The 19319-nt window shown below is 34.0% G+C and overlaps 1 protein-coding gene across 5 annotated transcripts in view; it reads right to left on the bottom strand.

Moving 5' to 3' along the window:
• bel (ATP-dependent RNA helicase bel) overlaps window positions 1-15496 on the bottom strand; it is a 28874-nt gene extending 13378 nt beyond the window's left edge. Inside the window, exons 1-4 of one of the 5 annotated variants that reach the window (XM_089647331.1) lie at window positions 15313-15496; window positions 11329-11419; window positions 5172-5324; window positions 2495-2874 (exon numbers count right to left, since the gene is read on the bottom strand). In XM_089647331.1, the coding sequence (XP_089503457.1) occupies window positions 2495-2874; window positions 5172-5324; window positions 11329-11419; window positions 15313-15357 (669 nt within the window). In that variant the 5' untranslated portion in view covers window positions 15358-15496. Of the gene's footprint in view, window positions 1-2494; window positions 2902-5171; window positions 5325-11328; window positions 11420-15312 lie in introns of all 5 variants that reach the window. The other 4 variants (XM_089647330.1, XM_089647329.1, XM_089647334.1 and 1 more) reach the window with 4 other exon arrangements.
• Between the last annotated feature and the right edge of the window lie 3823 nt (window positions 15497-19319).

Below are 19319 nucleotides of genomic sequence, written 5' to 3' on the forward strand. Positions count from 1 at the left end.
TAGAGTTTAATACTGTGATATAAGAAGCTTTTTTGCCCAAAAGTTGTATTTGTAATTATTTGTTGGATAAGTTTTTGATCATGAGATCTAGTGTTTCTATTGTACGTGTTTGTTGTTATTTCTTGTGTTTTGTGTTTATGAATGTAAATGAGTATAGTTTTAGAATATAGTTGTTTAATAGACATGATGTTAAGATTGGTGAAGATTTCGTTAGTGCTAGTTCTTACTGGAACTTTCAGTATAATTTTCATTATTGCTTTTTGAGATTTGATAAGTGGATTTAGTATGTTTTTATTTGCACTGCCCCATCCGATAATACCGTATTCTAACAGTGATTGGCAGAGAGCCATGTAGATTTTGATTAAGTCTTTTTTAATGAGCACATTCCTGATAGTTTTGAAAAAATAACTAAGTTTTTTAATTTTATTATCTAAATAGCTAATGTGATTGGTCCATTTTAAATTCCTATCTATTTTTAGACCTAGATACGTTATATGGTCAACATTTTCTAATGAGGGACAATTACAATGCTCATTTAAGTGATGCGGGCTATGAATTTTCAAGTTATGGTTTTCTTCAGAGTTTTTTGTATTTTTTATTTTGAAAGTGATGAATTTGGTTTTATTAGCATTTAGTGTAAGTGAATAGTAGTCTAGCCATTTTTTAATCCTGTTTAGTGTGTCTTCTGCTTTCTTAAATGTTTCTGTCCAATTATTCCCATTTATAAGGAGAACAGTATCATCCGCAAAACTTATGATTTCTCCGTCACATTCTATGTGGCATAGATCATTAATGTATATTAGGAACAGAATCGGACCCAGAATACTTCCTTGAGGCACCCCGCATTTGACATCAATACACTCACTGGTTATGTTGTTAAGTTTCACAGTTTGCTTTCTATTTCCCATGTAGCTTTTAAAGAATATCAGTTCATTATCAGTGATCCCTATGTTAACTAGTTTTTCAAAAAGATGTTGGTGATTTATTGTGTCGAAGGCTTTAGAAAGGTCGAGAAATACTCCAATGCATTTTTTATGTGAATCTAGAGAATTTTTAATATATTCAATTACTAAAGCTATGGCGTTGGATGTTCCTAGATTTTTTCTGAAACCAAATTGTTTTGGTGATAATAGTTTATTTGATTCTAGGTAATCGATGAGTTGAGTTTTAACTGTTATTTCTAAGATTTTAGATAATGTGTTCAGGATTGTGATTGGTCTGTAGTTATTGATATCTGTACGATTTCCTGATTTAAAGATTGGTGTAATAGTCCCTATTTTGAGTTGTGATGGAAATCTGCTTTCCGTAATAGATTTGTTTATTAGAAAGAGTATCGGTTCGGTAATTTCATCTTGTATAAATTTTAATGTTTTCATTGTGATTTCATCACTACCAGATGAAGATGTTGGTTTGAATTTAGAAAATATTAGTATTAGTTCTTGTTTAGTGATTTGTTTTAGAGCAAATTTAAACCTTTGTGGATTTGGGTGTTTGTTTATTTTTGGGTTATAGTGTTGGGGTTTGGTTATTTTATTCGCTAAGTTCGAGCCTATGTTTGCAAAAAAGTTGTTTGTGTAGTTAATTAGTTGATGTACGTTTTTGTTGAGCGAGAGTGTGCCGTTCTCTGTGTTGATTTCTTCCAATGGGTTTGCTTTGTTTTGATTTGTGTAGGTGATTTCTTTAATTATTTGCCAGAGAAGTTTTGGATTATTATTGGATTGATGAATTTTAGATCTGTAGTAATTTTGTTTGGCCGATTTAGTAAGATTGGAGCAGATGTTTCTATAATTTTTGTAAAATAGTTTTAAGGAAAGGTCGTATGGATAGTTTTTTACTTGCTGATGGAGCTTGTCTCTTTTTCTTATACATTTTAGTAGGCCAGGTGTGATCCATGCTTTTTTGATAATTTTATTGTGTGAATATGTGTAAGTTTTTATTGAGGTGTGGTTATGTATTTTTAATTGCAATAGTTTAATAAATAATTTCCAAGCATCTTCAAGGTCTTCAGCTTTATATATTAATTCCCAGGTTTCAGTTTTTAGTGAATTTTTTAGTTCGTTGTAGTCTATAACATGTCTATTCCCCGTTAAATTTTGAGTCGATGGTCGATTTTCCTTTGCATGGATGTTAAAAATTAAAGTGTAGTGATCAGTGATAGTGGATTGATGTATGATTGTGGAATATTTTTTATTTGTTTTTGTCATTATGTGGTCAATGCAGGTTTGCGAGGGGATTGATTTATTAATTTTGTGATCCACTCTTGTTGGTTCCCTTACAGCGGCAGTCATCCCGTGGGAGAGGAGTAGGACATTAAAATATAATTTTAGATAAAAACGGAGTGACGCAGTCAACGAATTAAGCCAACAATATCATGCTTTTATCAAAACTGTATTATATTATCTCGCAGAGTAGTATTTAATTTACTAGAAGTTCCTCATGTATTTAATTTGCAGGGAACAGTTTGAATAGTGATTAGTAATGTGAAATAACTCACGTTGTGGCCCCCGCCGCCGCCTCCTCCTCTTCCGCCACCACCGCCGCCTCCGCCGCCACCACCGCCGCCGCCGCCACCGCCGCCTCGCCTGTCGTCCCACCTCTCGGTGCGACGCGGCTCCTCCTTCCAGCGGTCATTGGCAGGCGGGGGAGGGCCGTAGCGGTCATCACGGTCGCCCCCGCGGCCACCACCGCCGCCCCAGTCACCGTCTCGTCCGCCGCCCCGGCTGTCCCGGCTGTCTCGGCCGCCGCCGCCGCGCCCCCAGTCGTCGCGACCGCCCCCGCCGCTGCGGTTGTCGTCCCGCCGGATGTCCCGGTTATCCTCGCGGGCCCAGTCGTCTCTGCCGCCGCCGCCTGCTCCGTTCTGGTACGGCTCGCGTCCTGCGGAATCCGGAGGATTCGCCTCTACTAGAGAGAGTGGTGGACAAAGGGGAAAGGTTTCATTCAACACGTTCACGCAACAAACACGCACACAATCACTATCAACATTGTAGCAGTACAATAGAGATGGGATTATGGGGGATTGCAAGTAAACCCTGATATCTGGACAAGAGATACAACATTCCATTATTTCGGTTGACAAGTTTTAATGAGGTTATCTCCTAATTTAAATTTTATTTTGATGACAATGTATTATATTTAAAGAGTTAGGTAATAAAAACAGTAAAAATAGTTCCGACGTAATATTTAACGTTTGAAAGAAATGACGAAAACCTACGCAATTGTGTCTCATGACGTCACGTGATTCAGTACAATTCATAATTCGAATGGCAGTGCAGCAACACCGCTGCGCACATACCGCGTGTCACGACACCGGCCGCAAATATCAACATCTTCGGTACTATTAGGTATTTCTCAAAAATTCTAAAAGTTCTATCTCAGCGTGCCCTTATTAATATGATGCATTTGTAAAAAAACATGAAATTTCACTGTAGGAGATAACCTCATTAAAATGTTTCTATTCGGGATTCTACAAGAGCTTAAATGATATAAAGTTGGAAATAAAGCTTAGACCTTTAAACCCCGATTAGTATATATGGAGAGGAGCATTAGTCGTATTGAAAAAGCATTCTGACTAATTCTAAATTTGGTTGAATATAATATTATTACACACAAAACAATATAATAAGGTTAGAAAACATACTTTAACCCCTAGAGCGATTTTGGGAGATATTTCTCCCAAATTTCAAATACCAGTATAATCGTTTTGAGAGTTATTTCTACTAGCCTGACACGGACCAATCATGCCACCTAATTTTATATTACGGTGAGATGTATGATTTAACAGTGTTAGAGAAAGAGAACACTACACTTCGTATTTTTATTTAAAAGTTTACAAATACGCTTCCAATTTTTTTCATAACATTTAGTACTTGTAAAATATTTGTTAAGGTTTGCAAATTTAAAAAAATATATTTTTATATAAAACGAAAAAAGTGAAGTTACAATAACTTTCATAATATTTTTTTTAACACAATAAAAACCATTTGGTAAGCGACTTTAAAAACTTTATCTATGTTTGCATTCAAAATTCAATTGCATGAGTCGATTTGTAACATTAAAATCTGGAAGATTTTCATCTGCTTTCAAAAACAGTATTTTATTTTGAATTACGTTAAAAAACTGCGGAAATATTTACAGCGCATTCGGCATTTTGACAGTTTGCTTAAGAGAAATATAAATGTAAAGGCTCCAGGGGTTAAATTATATTATTAAAATAAGTATTTCGATGGTTTTTAACATGGAAAATGAGACAGATTAAAACGGCACAACCGAAAAACAATACATATGGCTGAATATTTTTGTTTTCATACCATTCTTACATTAAACAGTTGGCTAAGGACTAGCAGACATCCTTCAAGTAAGAGACCAATACTGACTGGACTACTACTGCCTTTGCGGAATATACTATCACGCATTCAGAATCATTTCCCAAAACCAACCAATATTATTACCAACAGACAGTACACAACTTTCATTGCACAACTGTTACATTATTTTTAGCAAAAGGAACAATAAATTATTAAAGCGTCGAGGATAAATGAATTAGATAAAAAAAATGTTGAAGTCTTAAAAATAACGTTAAAAACAGACAACACTCGTCAACAAATTATTTGAAAATAATGAAATGAGAAGAACGCAGTAACTTTGTGCATAATTTTTTTTTTAAAAGTTAATTTAAATCCATTCTGACAATGGCACGATTATGCTAAAACTATTTGATGTACACAATGTAACAGTGTTCCATATAAATTAGTTGAGGCGCTCAGCGGAAGGGTGGCCCAACTGACAATAATTCATAATCAGCGAAAATATCAGATTGTAAAAGATAAGTAACTAATTTAGTTATGGAAAAACGATATTATATAGCGCCATCTTCCGAAATCAGTGAAGACTAAAATTACCACTGTGGCTTCGTAGATATGACGAAAATCTTTAATAATCCAATGTTTTCGCTGATTAAAATTTTTGTTGGCCACTCTTCGGCTGAGCGCCTCAGTTATGAGTTGAAAAATGCAATCAACTTTCCATTTTAAAGCATTAAAAAAATGACCCAAGCTTTGACTGTGAATTAGTTCCAAGAGAAGGTAATAGAAAAGATGTCTCTTTTGCTTATACAATAATATTGGTCGGTTTGGGTAAAGGAACCCTCACAGTGCAGGTATGTGTGATGTTACCTCTGTCCCTGCGATTGTAGAAGTCTTGTCCTCTGTTCTGGGGCGGGTAGCGCCCCCCTTGGCCCCCGGAGCCCCCCTGGTAGCCTCTGGAGCCTCCGCCGCGTGACTCCGAGCCTCCGCCCCCCGCACGCACGCCCTCCTCGCTTCCGCTCCCTGCCCAACACAACCACACAACAACATGTCAAGCGAGACAAGCTTCAAGAGCGACGGCCTAACTTTGTAATGCGTTGGATTGAAGACTTCACCCGAATTACGCTGTACCCCAATTACGTAACTTGACACGGGTCGCGTGCATTACTAGACAACAACTGGGAAGCACTTTCCACCAAACTAACTCAACTGTGCACGAGACTACGAGCATAGTTTATTAGTTTTAAAAATTCTATTGAATGCCGGCATTGTACTAGAAAATGTATGAATTAGCCACAGCATTAATTGTGTGATGTCTTCATTAAATATTTTGTATTAGATTATTTGAGATATATTGTTTTCTGTATTAGCAAAATTGATTAATTTGCAAACAAATCAAAAACCGTCCAAAATGATAGATTCTCTTGTTGCTAGTTCGAGAAATAAAGTTCATTATGTTGAATCGAAGAGAAAGATTTGTTTAAGTGGAACTCTCATGGGAAGCAAAAACAGATCATTGCCAAGAATGTATTTATGAGTTTTAAATTAACTGATTTTAAGGTAAATATACTTATATAGTAATAACCATAAGTACATATAAATGGTTATCTTAATAAACTCATTTGAAGAACGGAAAACTTAAAACATAGGTTACAAGTTTACAAAAGATCAACTTAAATATAATAAAGTAACAAATAACTATCAATCAATACTCCAATGCAAACCATTACATTTAGTAACACAGTGAATTTGCGGTATTTATGTAATCTTTGACTTCTTTTAACTTTAATCAGTGATACGGACACAGAAAGAGTAATTGAGGAAAAACTATTTAATCCATCTTCAGTGTACTCTCAAAGACATTTAACTTACCACATTCAGAAATCCAAACTGGCCTCTGAAAATTATTATAAAAATAAAACATCTCTACCAATTTATAACCAAATCAACTGCAACACAATGATTTATAGTAAGATTACACCATCCAATAAAAACCCAACAAGAAGTCATTTCCCCATTTCATTAAACAGAAGCAAAACAACATTAATTCCTGCCTTTTCAAATCACAAATAGGAAACCCTCTCGGCAACAATGTGTCAATATATGTTGTCCTCAATACGGCATTTGATAATATCTGACCTAAATGTGCTAACATGGGTGATAAGCATAATCCAAGTAGTGATAAAAATCCATTGATGTTTTCATTTACTCTTTATTTAATAGATTTTTATTTTTAGGCCCCCATATCTCATATAATTACCAATAGGTTAAATCTCTTTGGGGAAAACATGTCATTATTTACTAAAACTAATTGTTTCGAAGTGAATATTCAATTAAGTAATGGCCAACATGTACTGAGAGCGCACTACCGGCCATTACCATAGGCCTAGTACAGCCAGCTGTGGTTGAGATACTAAAACGATTTTTTGAATGTAGTTGAATGGATCTGCACAAAAACAGCGTTAATTGGTGTTCCGCTGAGTTGTTCCAGGCTGCAACTGGCGAGGCGACGATTGTCCCGATGAAAGCAAGTTGAAATAATCAAGATACTTTAATAATCAATCATTTACGGCCATTGTTCCCATGTTTTCAAACGATCAATCTCAGGCTCAGATCAGCCAAGTTATTTGTTCAGTAACATTCGATTTGCCTGTTTCCAAACATCTTTACCGTTGATCATCTTAAGCGGCCCCGCCTACTTCCACAGACAATAAAATTACATCAAAGTAAAAACTTTCATTGCTAAATTAATATTGTATTTATTTAAAATACTGTAATGCATAAACCGATTTTATATATTTTTAAACAAAATATGTAATATGTTGAAAAATAAAGTATTAGCTTGACTTTAATGCCACCGTGTCTTGGGCTTCGCGAATATCTTTCACTCTGTCGACACTTTTTATTAATAGTCATTTACTGAGGCAAGCTTAATCCAGTAGTTTGGCTTCCTTAAATTGGTTGCTCGCTCAGTCTTCACCTTTCCGTTGGAAAGAGCGTAGTTGTGCGTTTGAGCAGTGTCGAGACAAAACTTCGGCTCAACAGTTGATCACTAGGATTGGGAACAATGGCTGTTAGAAATTGATACCACCAGTATTATGCTCAACATTTATTGACTATATAAATTGTTCCAATACACAATATTGTGAAGGAAAAAAATTATATTTAATTGTAATAAGAAATTGTTATCAGAGAGGTGCAATTATTGTAAGCAATGAACCAAGCCAGTATTATCTTAGTGCCTTGGGGGTCGAATGTCTGGTGCTTTATAATTATTGTGTTACATGTGAGATATAAGCATTGTTTAGTTATTGTAATCAGTTAACTGTCTGCCCCACCACACCCCACTGGTTCATGATTCAATGTATGAACATCATCTCTTCACTGAATTAAAATTTATAAGATTGGATTGGCATTGGTAAATGAGTCGATATGGTACACAAGCGCATCTATGAGCATCGCAAGGGAATATAATTATCAACTATGAAGTGGAACTATTTTAACCCTTTAAGCCTGGGATATTACATTACTAGCCACAAACATCATATTTCATAACCATTATCTGAAGGACAGATCTGACCGGGGCGTTATAAAAGTATTTTTATCTTTTTTTCCATGTAGATATGTGATTTGTTCGTCGTTGGAAAAATAAATAATAATTCTTCTCAGTTTGTCTTAAATATTTTTAAACGATTGCAAGGGTAAAAATTTTATGATTACAAAATCGGTAGGATTTTTTCATTGACAGTTGAAAGTTAAAAAATATTTATAAATTTTTATTGTATAAACGGCATAAAAGGTGAAGTGACGTTCGGAGTCAAAATGTTCCGATAGGTTTTTTTGTTAACATTTTCGTGTTTGATATTAAAATTAATTTTTTTAGAAATATTAATGTTCATTTCAAATACAAATAGTTGGAAGATAATTTTATAAAGTTTCTAAAATGGTATTTCTTTTTATGACAACTTAAAAAATAAGAAATTTGTACCACATTTTAGATACTCCGCAAGCATTCTGAAATTCCATGAAATTTCAAGGTGCCGTTAGGTCAGGTTAAAAATATTTAAAAACCTGAAGCGTTAAGGTTATTAAATAAAATACTATTGAAAACTGACAAACAAATTAGGTACTTTCCAAATGATCGGACTGTCTTCCTTGCTAGTAGGCCTGATTTATTTAAATTGACGATAATTAGGTAAACTCACCTACTTTATTTTAATCCAATGTGTTTTTATCTAAAAAAAAAAAACCATTACCTCAAATTTAATACACAAGCGCAGTGACTGAATTAAACAATAATATTAGGATGATTTGTATAGCGAATTGAAAGAAAAGTTGCCATCGACAAACTATTGAAAAGTAGTTTATTGGAACTTTTCTGTTTTTTTCTGTATTTTATTTTATTATTTACTGTAATATATATTTTTGTCTTGCTTTCTTTAAATAAATAAAAAATATATATATATTTATAAATTGTATAGCGTTCATAATGATACATCATAAATCGTGTTGCCATGCAAATAATTTATGGTCAATTTTTTGAGTGATTGATAATCAAGTTGGTAATCTAATAAATAATAGAGTGGCAAAAGTAAATTAATTTGCATTAAATTGTACATTGATCAAATTACAAAATAAATGCTTGTTGCAAGACCTTCACAGGTGAATGAACTCTTTTGCACTTTGCTATGTGCAATAGTCTCTTTTGCAATGATTCATTCTGGTATGAATTGATGCATTTCATAAAGTGACGTTATAGGAGAAAGGGAAATATCTCTCGGAATAGAAACAATTGTGAAAGAATGACAAAAGAGTTAAATGTGGGATTTACCGGCAAAGGAAAGAATCTTTATTTGAAAATACAAGCTTAGGCCCATTTGCATTGACGTTATAAATAGTTTATTTTGAACCTTTTTTAATTACCGAGTGGGTCGGACAAGAATGTATTTTTATGTAACCGAAATATCTGAGGAATGTTTGCGTAAAAACTGGAGGAATAACCTTTCAATTAAATTTAACAACAATTGGAGCTTGGGTAAGAGCCGTTTCAAACGTTTAAAGAAAATGTAACAGAATTCAGTCAGTCTGGGTTGAGACGATTGAAAAGAAGAGAAAGCCATACAAATGGCTGTCCCGAGAAACACCCACTGTTTCTGTACTTTCAATGCAAAACATTCAAAATAATATCAACTTTACAGAAGAGCAAAAATTATAACTTTTATTATTAGTTAGTACTTTGGTTTTAATTTAAATGCATTCATATTATGTATGCTCAGCCTTCCCAGACTTTCAACATACTCACGGAGTTCCAGCTTTTGCAGCCCTCAAAAGAACCCGGGTGAGAGGTTTAACTCCGTAAACGTCATTATCATAGAATCCCGCCAGAGTCCAGCATCCATAGCACACTAGAGAGAGTTATTGGCCCCCTCAATCTCAAATACTACAATTATGTCTTTTTTGTGCCATGTGCTGTATGGGGTCTCACTAACCTCCCCAAGTTGCGGAATAAATGCATTATTATTATTTAGTTGTGCTTTGTTGTATTAGTTTATTATTTATAGATTTCTAATAACAAGAAAAGTTTTTAAAGCTAATTTCTAACATTATATTAAATTGGAGCTGCCAAGTCTTTGGTGTTGTGAAGTCTATTGTTAAGTTTAATGTACCTTGCAAAAATGGCTTTACGCTGTCAAGAGGAACATAAAACATTTCCTGATATTATTTCAAGGAATCAGTAACTTTTATTGTTTTATGAATGAGTGGTTAACAAATCATGTCATTTGTTAGAAGATTTATTGTTTCGTATTAATTATAATCTCGACAGCTAGTGCTTAAAAGAGGATGGCATTAAAATTGTCAATTGTCGCTCCCACACACAACACACAAAACAAACACACACACTGTGTGATGACTGCTTAGCATGAATAATCTGAGATATAAAACAAAGACCCATAAATGCAAATGTTAAATAATTATCATACATATAATAATTACATTTATATTTAACATTATTCCATGAAGTTGAATTATCACATTAGATCAAGTAGTGTTGTGATATACTCAAATTGCTTATCCGCAGTACCTACTTATTTTAAGTTAAGGTCAATCTACTTATTCTATTGCAACTTCCATGCGACAATAAAATACCTCTCTCTTGTAAAAAAAAAAAAAAAACTGTGGAGCAGGTAGGAGCCTACAATCCTAAGTGTTAAGGTAAATTATTGCTTATCTATGTTGAGTAATTTAATCCCATGTGGACAGATGCCCATCTAATATATCTCTAGTATCTATGGATTCTATTTAAACCTTTGTCTAGTCATACAACAAAGGGGAATCATTAGGTTTAAAATGTTGGAATAAATGAACTTGGATATGTTGGGTGTTTTTTGGACTGTTATGCAACTTCACAAATCAACATCTCGGATAGTCTTGCAGTGCCTTTCACCGGGGCAAATAAGACATCTCAATAAGGAAAAAGTCACAACACGGGAAAATAATCTGTAATTATGTTACAATGGATTTAGTTAACAAATTTAATTTAATTCTAACTTGGGGAAAACAAAAATGATCGACGATAATAATTGTATAGGAATTTTCAAGAAGAAATAGGAATTAAGTAAACTTAATGTAACTCCAAAACACAATGTTCAGGAGAGCCAAAAACCTGTGTTTTAGGTAATCTCATTATTTCCACCAATATTTATCTAAATATTGGTGGAAATAAGGAGATTAGCTAAAAACGCGTAGGTTTTGGGCTCTCCCCCTCTTGTGAACTATTTGTTTTATGGAATTGCATCCGTATGCTTCTCGGGTACAGCTGAATTATTGTAAATTTCTACAAATGCAAAGTAGTTTTGAAGAATCTTTTCCAATATGATGAATGTACAATTTCAAACCGTAACAGCATCAGCTGCAGTTGGATAGTTTTAACTTCTGTTTCCTGATGATTGGGTCAGTGGACATACTGGACACGTTCCAGGCTTGGCAAGATATAGTGACCAAGTATATTGATGGAGGGAGTTCTTACCTTGAGAAGAAGAGGTAGCCTGCTTATTGCGCAGGTGAGGCGGGATATAGCGGCCGCCGGAGCCTTGCGACTGCAAGTCCAGACCAGCGAACTGAAACAATCAAACAAACACACAATCAATACGTGGAAAATCATCATCATCAGCAAAACCCTCGGAGACTACTGGCTGACTTTAGGAAAAACCTCAACTCCTGCCGGTCTCCTTCCTAATGATTTATTTGACTTCCAGACTCTTCAACCCTATTTTCACTATCTTCCATACTTGCTTCATGAGCCAACTTTAAACATATTATGTTTTGAGTACTGGTGTAACTATACTGTTAATACCATTGATGCCGGCATACACAAGACACATTTTCTCATATAAATCGTTAAATGGTCAAAAATGCAGTTATACTGTTATGTCCGCCCATCAAAGAGTTATAAACATTATGTATAAATTTTGCTATAAAATTACAAAGAAACATTATAATAATGTTAATTCTTTATTAAGAAACACATTTCACAAGAAATGAACATGCGTATCTATTATTTTCTCGATTTTCTGAGTGGCCTGAACAATTCTGTCATACACGCTTACTTCCAACAGCTATAACAAAATATTCACGCATTTTTTCATGATCATATATAAAAAATAACTACTATAAAGGATTGGTTTCATAAGTTTTCATACAAAAACTGTGCACATTGATCCCTCCAGACAAGTCGAAACTTCACCGGGACACTTATACAGGGTGTATCGACACGTACCCGACAAACTTTAACCAGCTTTTCCTTAGCACATTTGGAGTAAAAATGTTATGGGCACTTTGCTGTACGGTAACATTTCTTTTCAATTAAAAACAAAAAATTATAAAAAAAACTCACACTCCGTCACTGTCATTGTTTCTCGTGTTCAACAGCTGTTATTAGCAAGTGTGTCAAAAAGCGTCTTCGCTCTTTCATACACACTAAATAATAATAGTTAAAAATGAGACAAATGGTGCTATGCCATTTCGTTGTGATTGTAAAAGAGCGCCAATGTAGGTACGTACGTATATTATTCAACGAAACTCGAATAAAATAATGCCAGATGGGTTTTCAAACTTTGACAAAGGATAAAACAGTGGTGACATGTGGTGAAAATATGAATAGTAAATTTTTTATTAAAAAAAAATGTTACCGGACAGCAAAGTGCCCATAACATTTTTTACTCCAAATGTGCTAAGGAATAGCTGGTTAAAGTTTGTCGGGTACGTGCCGATACACCCTGTATACTGTTAGTCTTGAAACAGTTAAGATAAAGAAGAATAATATTGTTTTCATCGCTAGTCATTTGACATTGTATTAACTCCACGGCTACCAATGAAAAATGTTTCCAATTCAGTATAATTCGGGTAGTGCCGTGAATGGAATCCGGCTTTAAAGAGTAGCATATCAATGGACGACTTATGGTTGCATCAGTCCAGTAACTTGTAAGTATCTGTGTGTACGATGGGTCTTAGTAAATGCGCTGCACAAAGTATTTGGCTATCGTTGACTATTAGAGGCAGAAATAACACAAAGAATATAAATGCATGCATAGAGTAGATTACCTGATAAAAATACAGGGTGTATCGGCACGTACCCGACAAACTTTAACCAGCTATTCCTTAGCATATTTGGAGTAAAAAATCTTATGTGCACTTTGCTGTCCGGTAACGTTTTTTTTTAATAAAAAATTTATTATTCATATTTTCACCACATGTCACCACTGTTTTATCCTTTGATAAAGTTTGAAAACCCATCTGGCAAATATTTTATTCGAATTCCGTTGAATAATGCACGTGTGTACCTATATTGGCGCACGTTTACAGTCACAACGAAATAGCACGGCACCATTCGTCTCATTTTTAACTATTATTATTTAGTGTGTGGGAAAGAGCGAAGACGCTTTTTGACACACTTGCTTATAACAGCTGTTTAACACGAAACGCAATGCCAATGACAGTGATGTAGTGTGGAAATTTTAAATTTTTTTGTTTTTAATTGAAAAAAAAATGCTACCGGACAGCAAAGTGCCCATAACATTTTTTACTCCAAATGTGCTAAGGAATAGCTGGTTAAAGTTTGTCGGGTTAGTGCCGATACACCCTGTATATCAATTTTCCAACTAACCATCACGCCGTTTCTCCGCAGGGGTAGGCAGAGAGGACAGACCGCCAAACAACTCGGTCACACCACACACTCCTTGCCTCATTCACATTCATACATACTCTTCTATTATTCTGACTCTTGACATGGCCCGACTCGAGTATCTGATTCACTTGATCGTGCCATGTCTTCCTCGAACGTCCCCGACTTCGGCTACCATTTACATTTGCATCATATATCCTCCTTACACTCCTATCTTCGCTCATTCGCTCTACATGCCCAAACCATCTAAGTGTCCCTTTCTTAATCTTACTCATTACGCTTACATCAGCCTTGCACTCTTTGCGGATCTCCACATTCCTCACACGATCAAACATGGTTTTACCACACATACGCCTCAGGGATCTCATTTCAACAGCATTCAATCTACTTTCATCCTTTTTTGCCAGTACCATGCCTCACTTCCATACATCAGGGTAGGTACCAGCACTCTGTTGTGGACTGCTAACTTCGCTTCTTTGGACAATTTTTTGTTAGCGCCAACTGCGTTCAGTCTTCCATTAACCGAATTACCTGCATTTACCCTTTTTTCAATATCTCTGTCAGCCTTCCCATCTCTTGTAAACATACTTCCTAAATACACAAACTCATCCACCTGCTCTAAGTATTATCAATTTTCTGGGGGGAAAAATGGCGGAAACATAGAACCTAAAGTATTCTGGGTAAAAACTCAATAAATGCTTCAACATATTAATAACAACTTAAAATTAAACCATATATTATAGTTCTGATATGAAATATAAAACCAAATAAAACATATTCTTTTGGATTTATAAAGTATCTTAAACAAGCAAATGATAGTTGTATTGTTATTGTAACCACATATTACACAAGTGTTGTGGACCCCCTGTCATTGCTAAATGATTTATAATTATAGTTCAGTGTCATATTGTCAACAATAAAAATTATATCAGATATACTAAACCAAATGTTATTGAGAAAGAAAGATTTAATTTAAGTCGTATTTCCATTAAATTCAATAGTTATTCAGTTAAATTACTAGTTGAAATTCGCACATTACATCAAACCTAACCAATCATCTAATAGTTTATCGATATAATTGTAATACCATTCAAATATTTAACCTAGATTCATAACTGTCAGGTTGTGGGATTAAGTTCAGTTAAATTTTTGTATGTCCTCGCACGAGGAATAATAGGACGTAATAAGCACTTGAAAGATGCATGGTGCCGGAAATTAACAATCAGATAACCAAACTTATTTTCCGTTTGTGAAAGATTCGAGAACAAAGACGTATTTCGACATTTACATTCAGCCATGATAAAAATGTAAAAAATAAACATAAAAGGATATCATTAATCAAACAAACGAGCTTATTTTACATACTTAAAATTATTGATTTTCGTCAAGAATTTTTTTTCTTACATGGAAAACACATGTCATTTAAAATATGAATCGTAATTTATAAGTGATTGGCACAGCGATGAAGTCGCGTTCGTATATATAAAAAGCAATAATATCAGTACATGTGTAGTTATTTAGGGGTATATGTGCGATAAACCTTCTTTAAAACAGTTTTCAATAAATTTTATTCATTGGAAGGGATAAAGAGTGACGCCATGTTGAATTTAGAGGACACGTCGTTTGCAAGAAAAGCGTGCATCAGATAGATTAAAACACCAATAAAAGCTGTCAACCACTTGACATCACAAAACAAAGATGTTCCGCTCGGTTTATTTAATACCGCCATACTTTTCAACAAGTGTTTGGTGTGAGAAAGACTGAAAATCGATACATTAAGAAAATTATAATGGTCCTAGGGATAGATTTACGAAACACGGAATTACTCACTTGCTGCTCTAGACCTGATCCATTTTGGTTGGTAACATTACTCATATTACTTCAAAGCAGTACGTTGTTGTTAACTTTCTTATAAAAGTTCGACTAAAACACCAATAATATTATATTATAAACGCTTTACAAGTCCACACAAAGGGCGTCGATTTGAAACCGCCGAAAAGACACTTCCCCTCGCTTCCCCAATGGAAGAATAAGAAAGAGTTTCCTACTTATTCCGCACGGCGCTGTGCGGCGCTAGCCTTTTTACCGGCTGCTGGCAATAGCTCGGACGGTAATGTCGATAGTAGAGATGTAAACCTTATTAATAAACATCTTCATTTTTATCGAAAATGCGCAGAAAATGTTTTAGGTTATATGTAATAGATGGCGTGCACAATATTCTCAAAAACAATTTTATTATTACATTAGCGTAGACCGCGCTGACCCTTGAAAAATCGCAGGATAGTCCGAATGAGGTCGTCTTCTAATTTTTAAAATTATTTTGATGAAAGTGTATTATTGAAAATTAGTCTATTGATATCATAAAAAATTACGAAGTTATAAGCTTTCAAAGTGAACTTGGGTAAAACGTACGCATTGTTGTCTCGTTACGTCACACGAGACACGATTCAGTACAATTCATAATTCGAATGGCAGTTCTGCAGCCTTCATCTGTGTTTACTTACTTCCAGCTTCACCGATTGCACATATATTCTGTGTATTGTACCTACCTACATTTGCATTTACATACTTTCAGCTTCACCGATTGCACATATACCTATTGTGTGTAGTGTGCCTATCTACTTACATATGTATTTACTTACTACAAACTTCACTGATTGCACATATACCTAGATCAAAAGTACATGTAGGTATATTGTGTGTATTTTACCTACATCTGTATTTACTTACTTTAAACTTCACCGATTGCACATATATTGTGTGTCAAGTGTACCAACATCTATATTTACTAAGCGACATTTTTTAAATTGGCAAACAGCGTTACATGGTTTACTCTCGTCATAATATATTTATCTCTATCGTTCATTAAATTGAGTCGGTAGGTATTTATCAATAGCATAGTTTAAATACCGTTATAATACACAACACTTTAATTTTTTCAAGTAGGTAGGTACCTGTTTTTAATACATAAAATTATGTTCAAAGTACATTGATTTGCTTAGTTTAAAAAGATAATATTACATTGTTATTTAGATATTTTATAAAAATATAAATAGGGTGGTGTAGGTTGAAATGTGTTCTCTGACTTTTTTGTTTTCGTGTATGACCCATTGATGTATTATATTTAGATGAGACATGAAGGGAACAAATAGGTTACGCTTTTTGACCTTCAACTGACCTTCAACTCTCCCAACGATCTAACTAAAACTACCGATTCCAGTATACGTGCACCGCTTATCGCATTCTAATAGTGGAACAAGTTTTGACGAGATATTAGTATGCAGTAGCGCCTCTAATTGTAGCTTTTGGTGTGACCACAGTGATAAACATTTGGTGGTAGATTTATGATTTATTGAAAACTGACATTTTACAAACAGTTATAAAGTAAGAAATATTTGATTTTAACTGAGTAGAAGAGAACATGCATTGATCATACATACATTTTCTCATGTTAAACATTTCTTTCGAGGTGCTGTTATGGCTATAAAATGCAGAAAGCCATGAAATATTTAAATATCCCTCGAGCCATCATTCATTCGTTCCATGTTATTCATTTATTCATTCGTTCCATGTTAGTTTTCCCTGCATTCTCAAATATTATAACATAATAATGGCTGGCGTGCTGAATAATTATTACTATATGTAAATTGATATGTCATTCTTTTTTGAGGGCGCATCTTCAAAAACGACCTGCGGTAGGTACCTACCTACTCATAGATTGCATAATAAGGACGATTTGTTCCATAGAATTAGAACCAAAGATATTAGAAGAACATTAGAACAGTTCATCAAATTCCAATTTTGAAATTAGAGTTCTGTTATTATTTTTCATCGTGGGCGTGTTGTTTCAAAGTACCTACTTACGGGTTTATTTATGGTACCTACATACTTGGATAACAACAGAACTCGAATAGGATAAATATTGTTACTTTAGGGAAACAACCCGTCCCAAGTGATTAAAATTTTATTAAAAATGTGACTTTTATTTCGACTGGAAGAAGAGATTTTTGACATGAAAACGTCTTTAAAATAGATGCCGGGTGTGGGGAGGCAATAACCAGATTTAAAAATACATCTTATAGTAGTTATAAAGGGTACCCCTGAAATCAGGAGAGATTCCTACATCACAAACAATGCGTCATATAAATTAGATACGTAGTTGCATATTACAAACGACCGTTAAATTATTGTAGCATCTAGTTGTCAAACATTTTGTGACAAATGTCACAATTGGGACATTTCAATTGTGTCACAGAAACAATTTGTTTTGTATCAACTGACCACCGGGAGAACAAATAAACCATAAAATTCTGCGAGACAATATACATTTCAAGGTGTGGCATGTGGCAAATTTGAAGTCTAAATATCGCATTGTGAATCCCTTCAAATGTTATAATGGGAACAAATGCTAACTTCCCGGAAGAAAACTTTCTTGCGCTGGATGCTGGAGTAATAAAGATTTTTGAAAAGCATCTCGTTTACTGTTTTCACAATGCAACATCCAAAGTGATAAATTAGATTCCTTTGAATGTGAAAAATGCATTGACAACTTTAGAAGCTTTTGTTTTAAAGCTGTGTTAAGTTTTCAAAAGTATACTGCCCAAGTTTCAACAACAACAAAAAAATGTGTGATTTTTTTCTCCGTTCATATGTTTATACCCGAAAGCATTTTTGTTTATTTTTTATTTAGTTCATAATGGAAATCATATTTTTTTGGAAAAAAACTGCCCAAAAATAAAAATAAAATGTACTTAGATAGTGTCCGGCACCGCCACAGTTTTTTTCGTGAAAATGATCTATGATGATACGCCCTTAAGGTGATTTTGCACAAAAAAGGGGCTATACAAATCATCAAAATATTATTATTAATAGGTTAAGTATTTTAAAAGTCTAGGTCGATGTGTAAAGTATGATGTATAAATTACATGTTTTTTTTTCACCCTTTCTCTATCCTATTCAAGTTCTGTTGCTTTCCTAGTAGATAGGTACTTTGAAACAACAGGCCCTCGATTGCCCACGATGAAAAATAAAAACAGAACTTGAATTTTAATTTTGGAATTTGATGAACTGTTCAAATTCTATGAAACAATCCATCCTTAGAATTCAAACTATGAGTAGGTAGGTACTAGGTTACTTTTTTTTATTTTTTATTCTAGATAAAAGAAAATTACATTTTCACTTATTAACATATATATTACACATAAATATATTCCACACTGATATTATTCACTTTCATTGTTTTGTTGATTGAGCATAAAACTGAGCAATTTTTTTTAAATGTACCTATACTTTTTTCATTTTTAATTTCGTCTGGGAGGCAATTGTATATGTTGCTTCCCTCGTAACCAATGGATTGCTTGCCATAATGAGTATGTATGGTGTTTAAATGTATTTTATCGTGTTGCCGTGTAAAGTGTGTGTGTACTTGGGACGTTTTAATAAGTTCTGTATTTGTATATATGAGTTTATTATTTATTTTGTAAATAAGAAGACACTTATTATATTCATATAATTTTCTTAATTTTAATAGTTTTGTTTCCATATATAATTTTTTTGTTGATGTTCTAGATTTGAAGTGAAATAGTTTTTTGATTAGGTACTTTGTTTTGTGTTACCTGTAGTTCGTTTATATATGTTTCACATGTATTTCCCCAGATTTCAACCAAGTTGTTTAAATGTGAGTTTACGAGGCTAAAATATAAACCTTTTTTAATTTTATTTGGTAACAGATATGATATCCGGCTGAATACGCTAATTAAGGGGGTGATTTTATCCTTAATGTCTTGAATATGCTGTTTAAAAGTTAGGTGTTTATCAATGCACAGTACAAGATATTT

This window comes from Hesperophylax consimilis, chromosome 26 (assembly GCF_061612785.1).
Source record: "Hesperophylax consimilis isolate HC1 chromosome 26, BYU_Hcon_1.0, whole genome shotgun sequence".
In the NCBI taxonomy this organism is placed as follows: domain Eukaryota; kingdom Metazoa; phylum Arthropoda; class Insecta; order Trichoptera; family Limnephilidae; genus Hesperophylax; species Hesperophylax consimilis.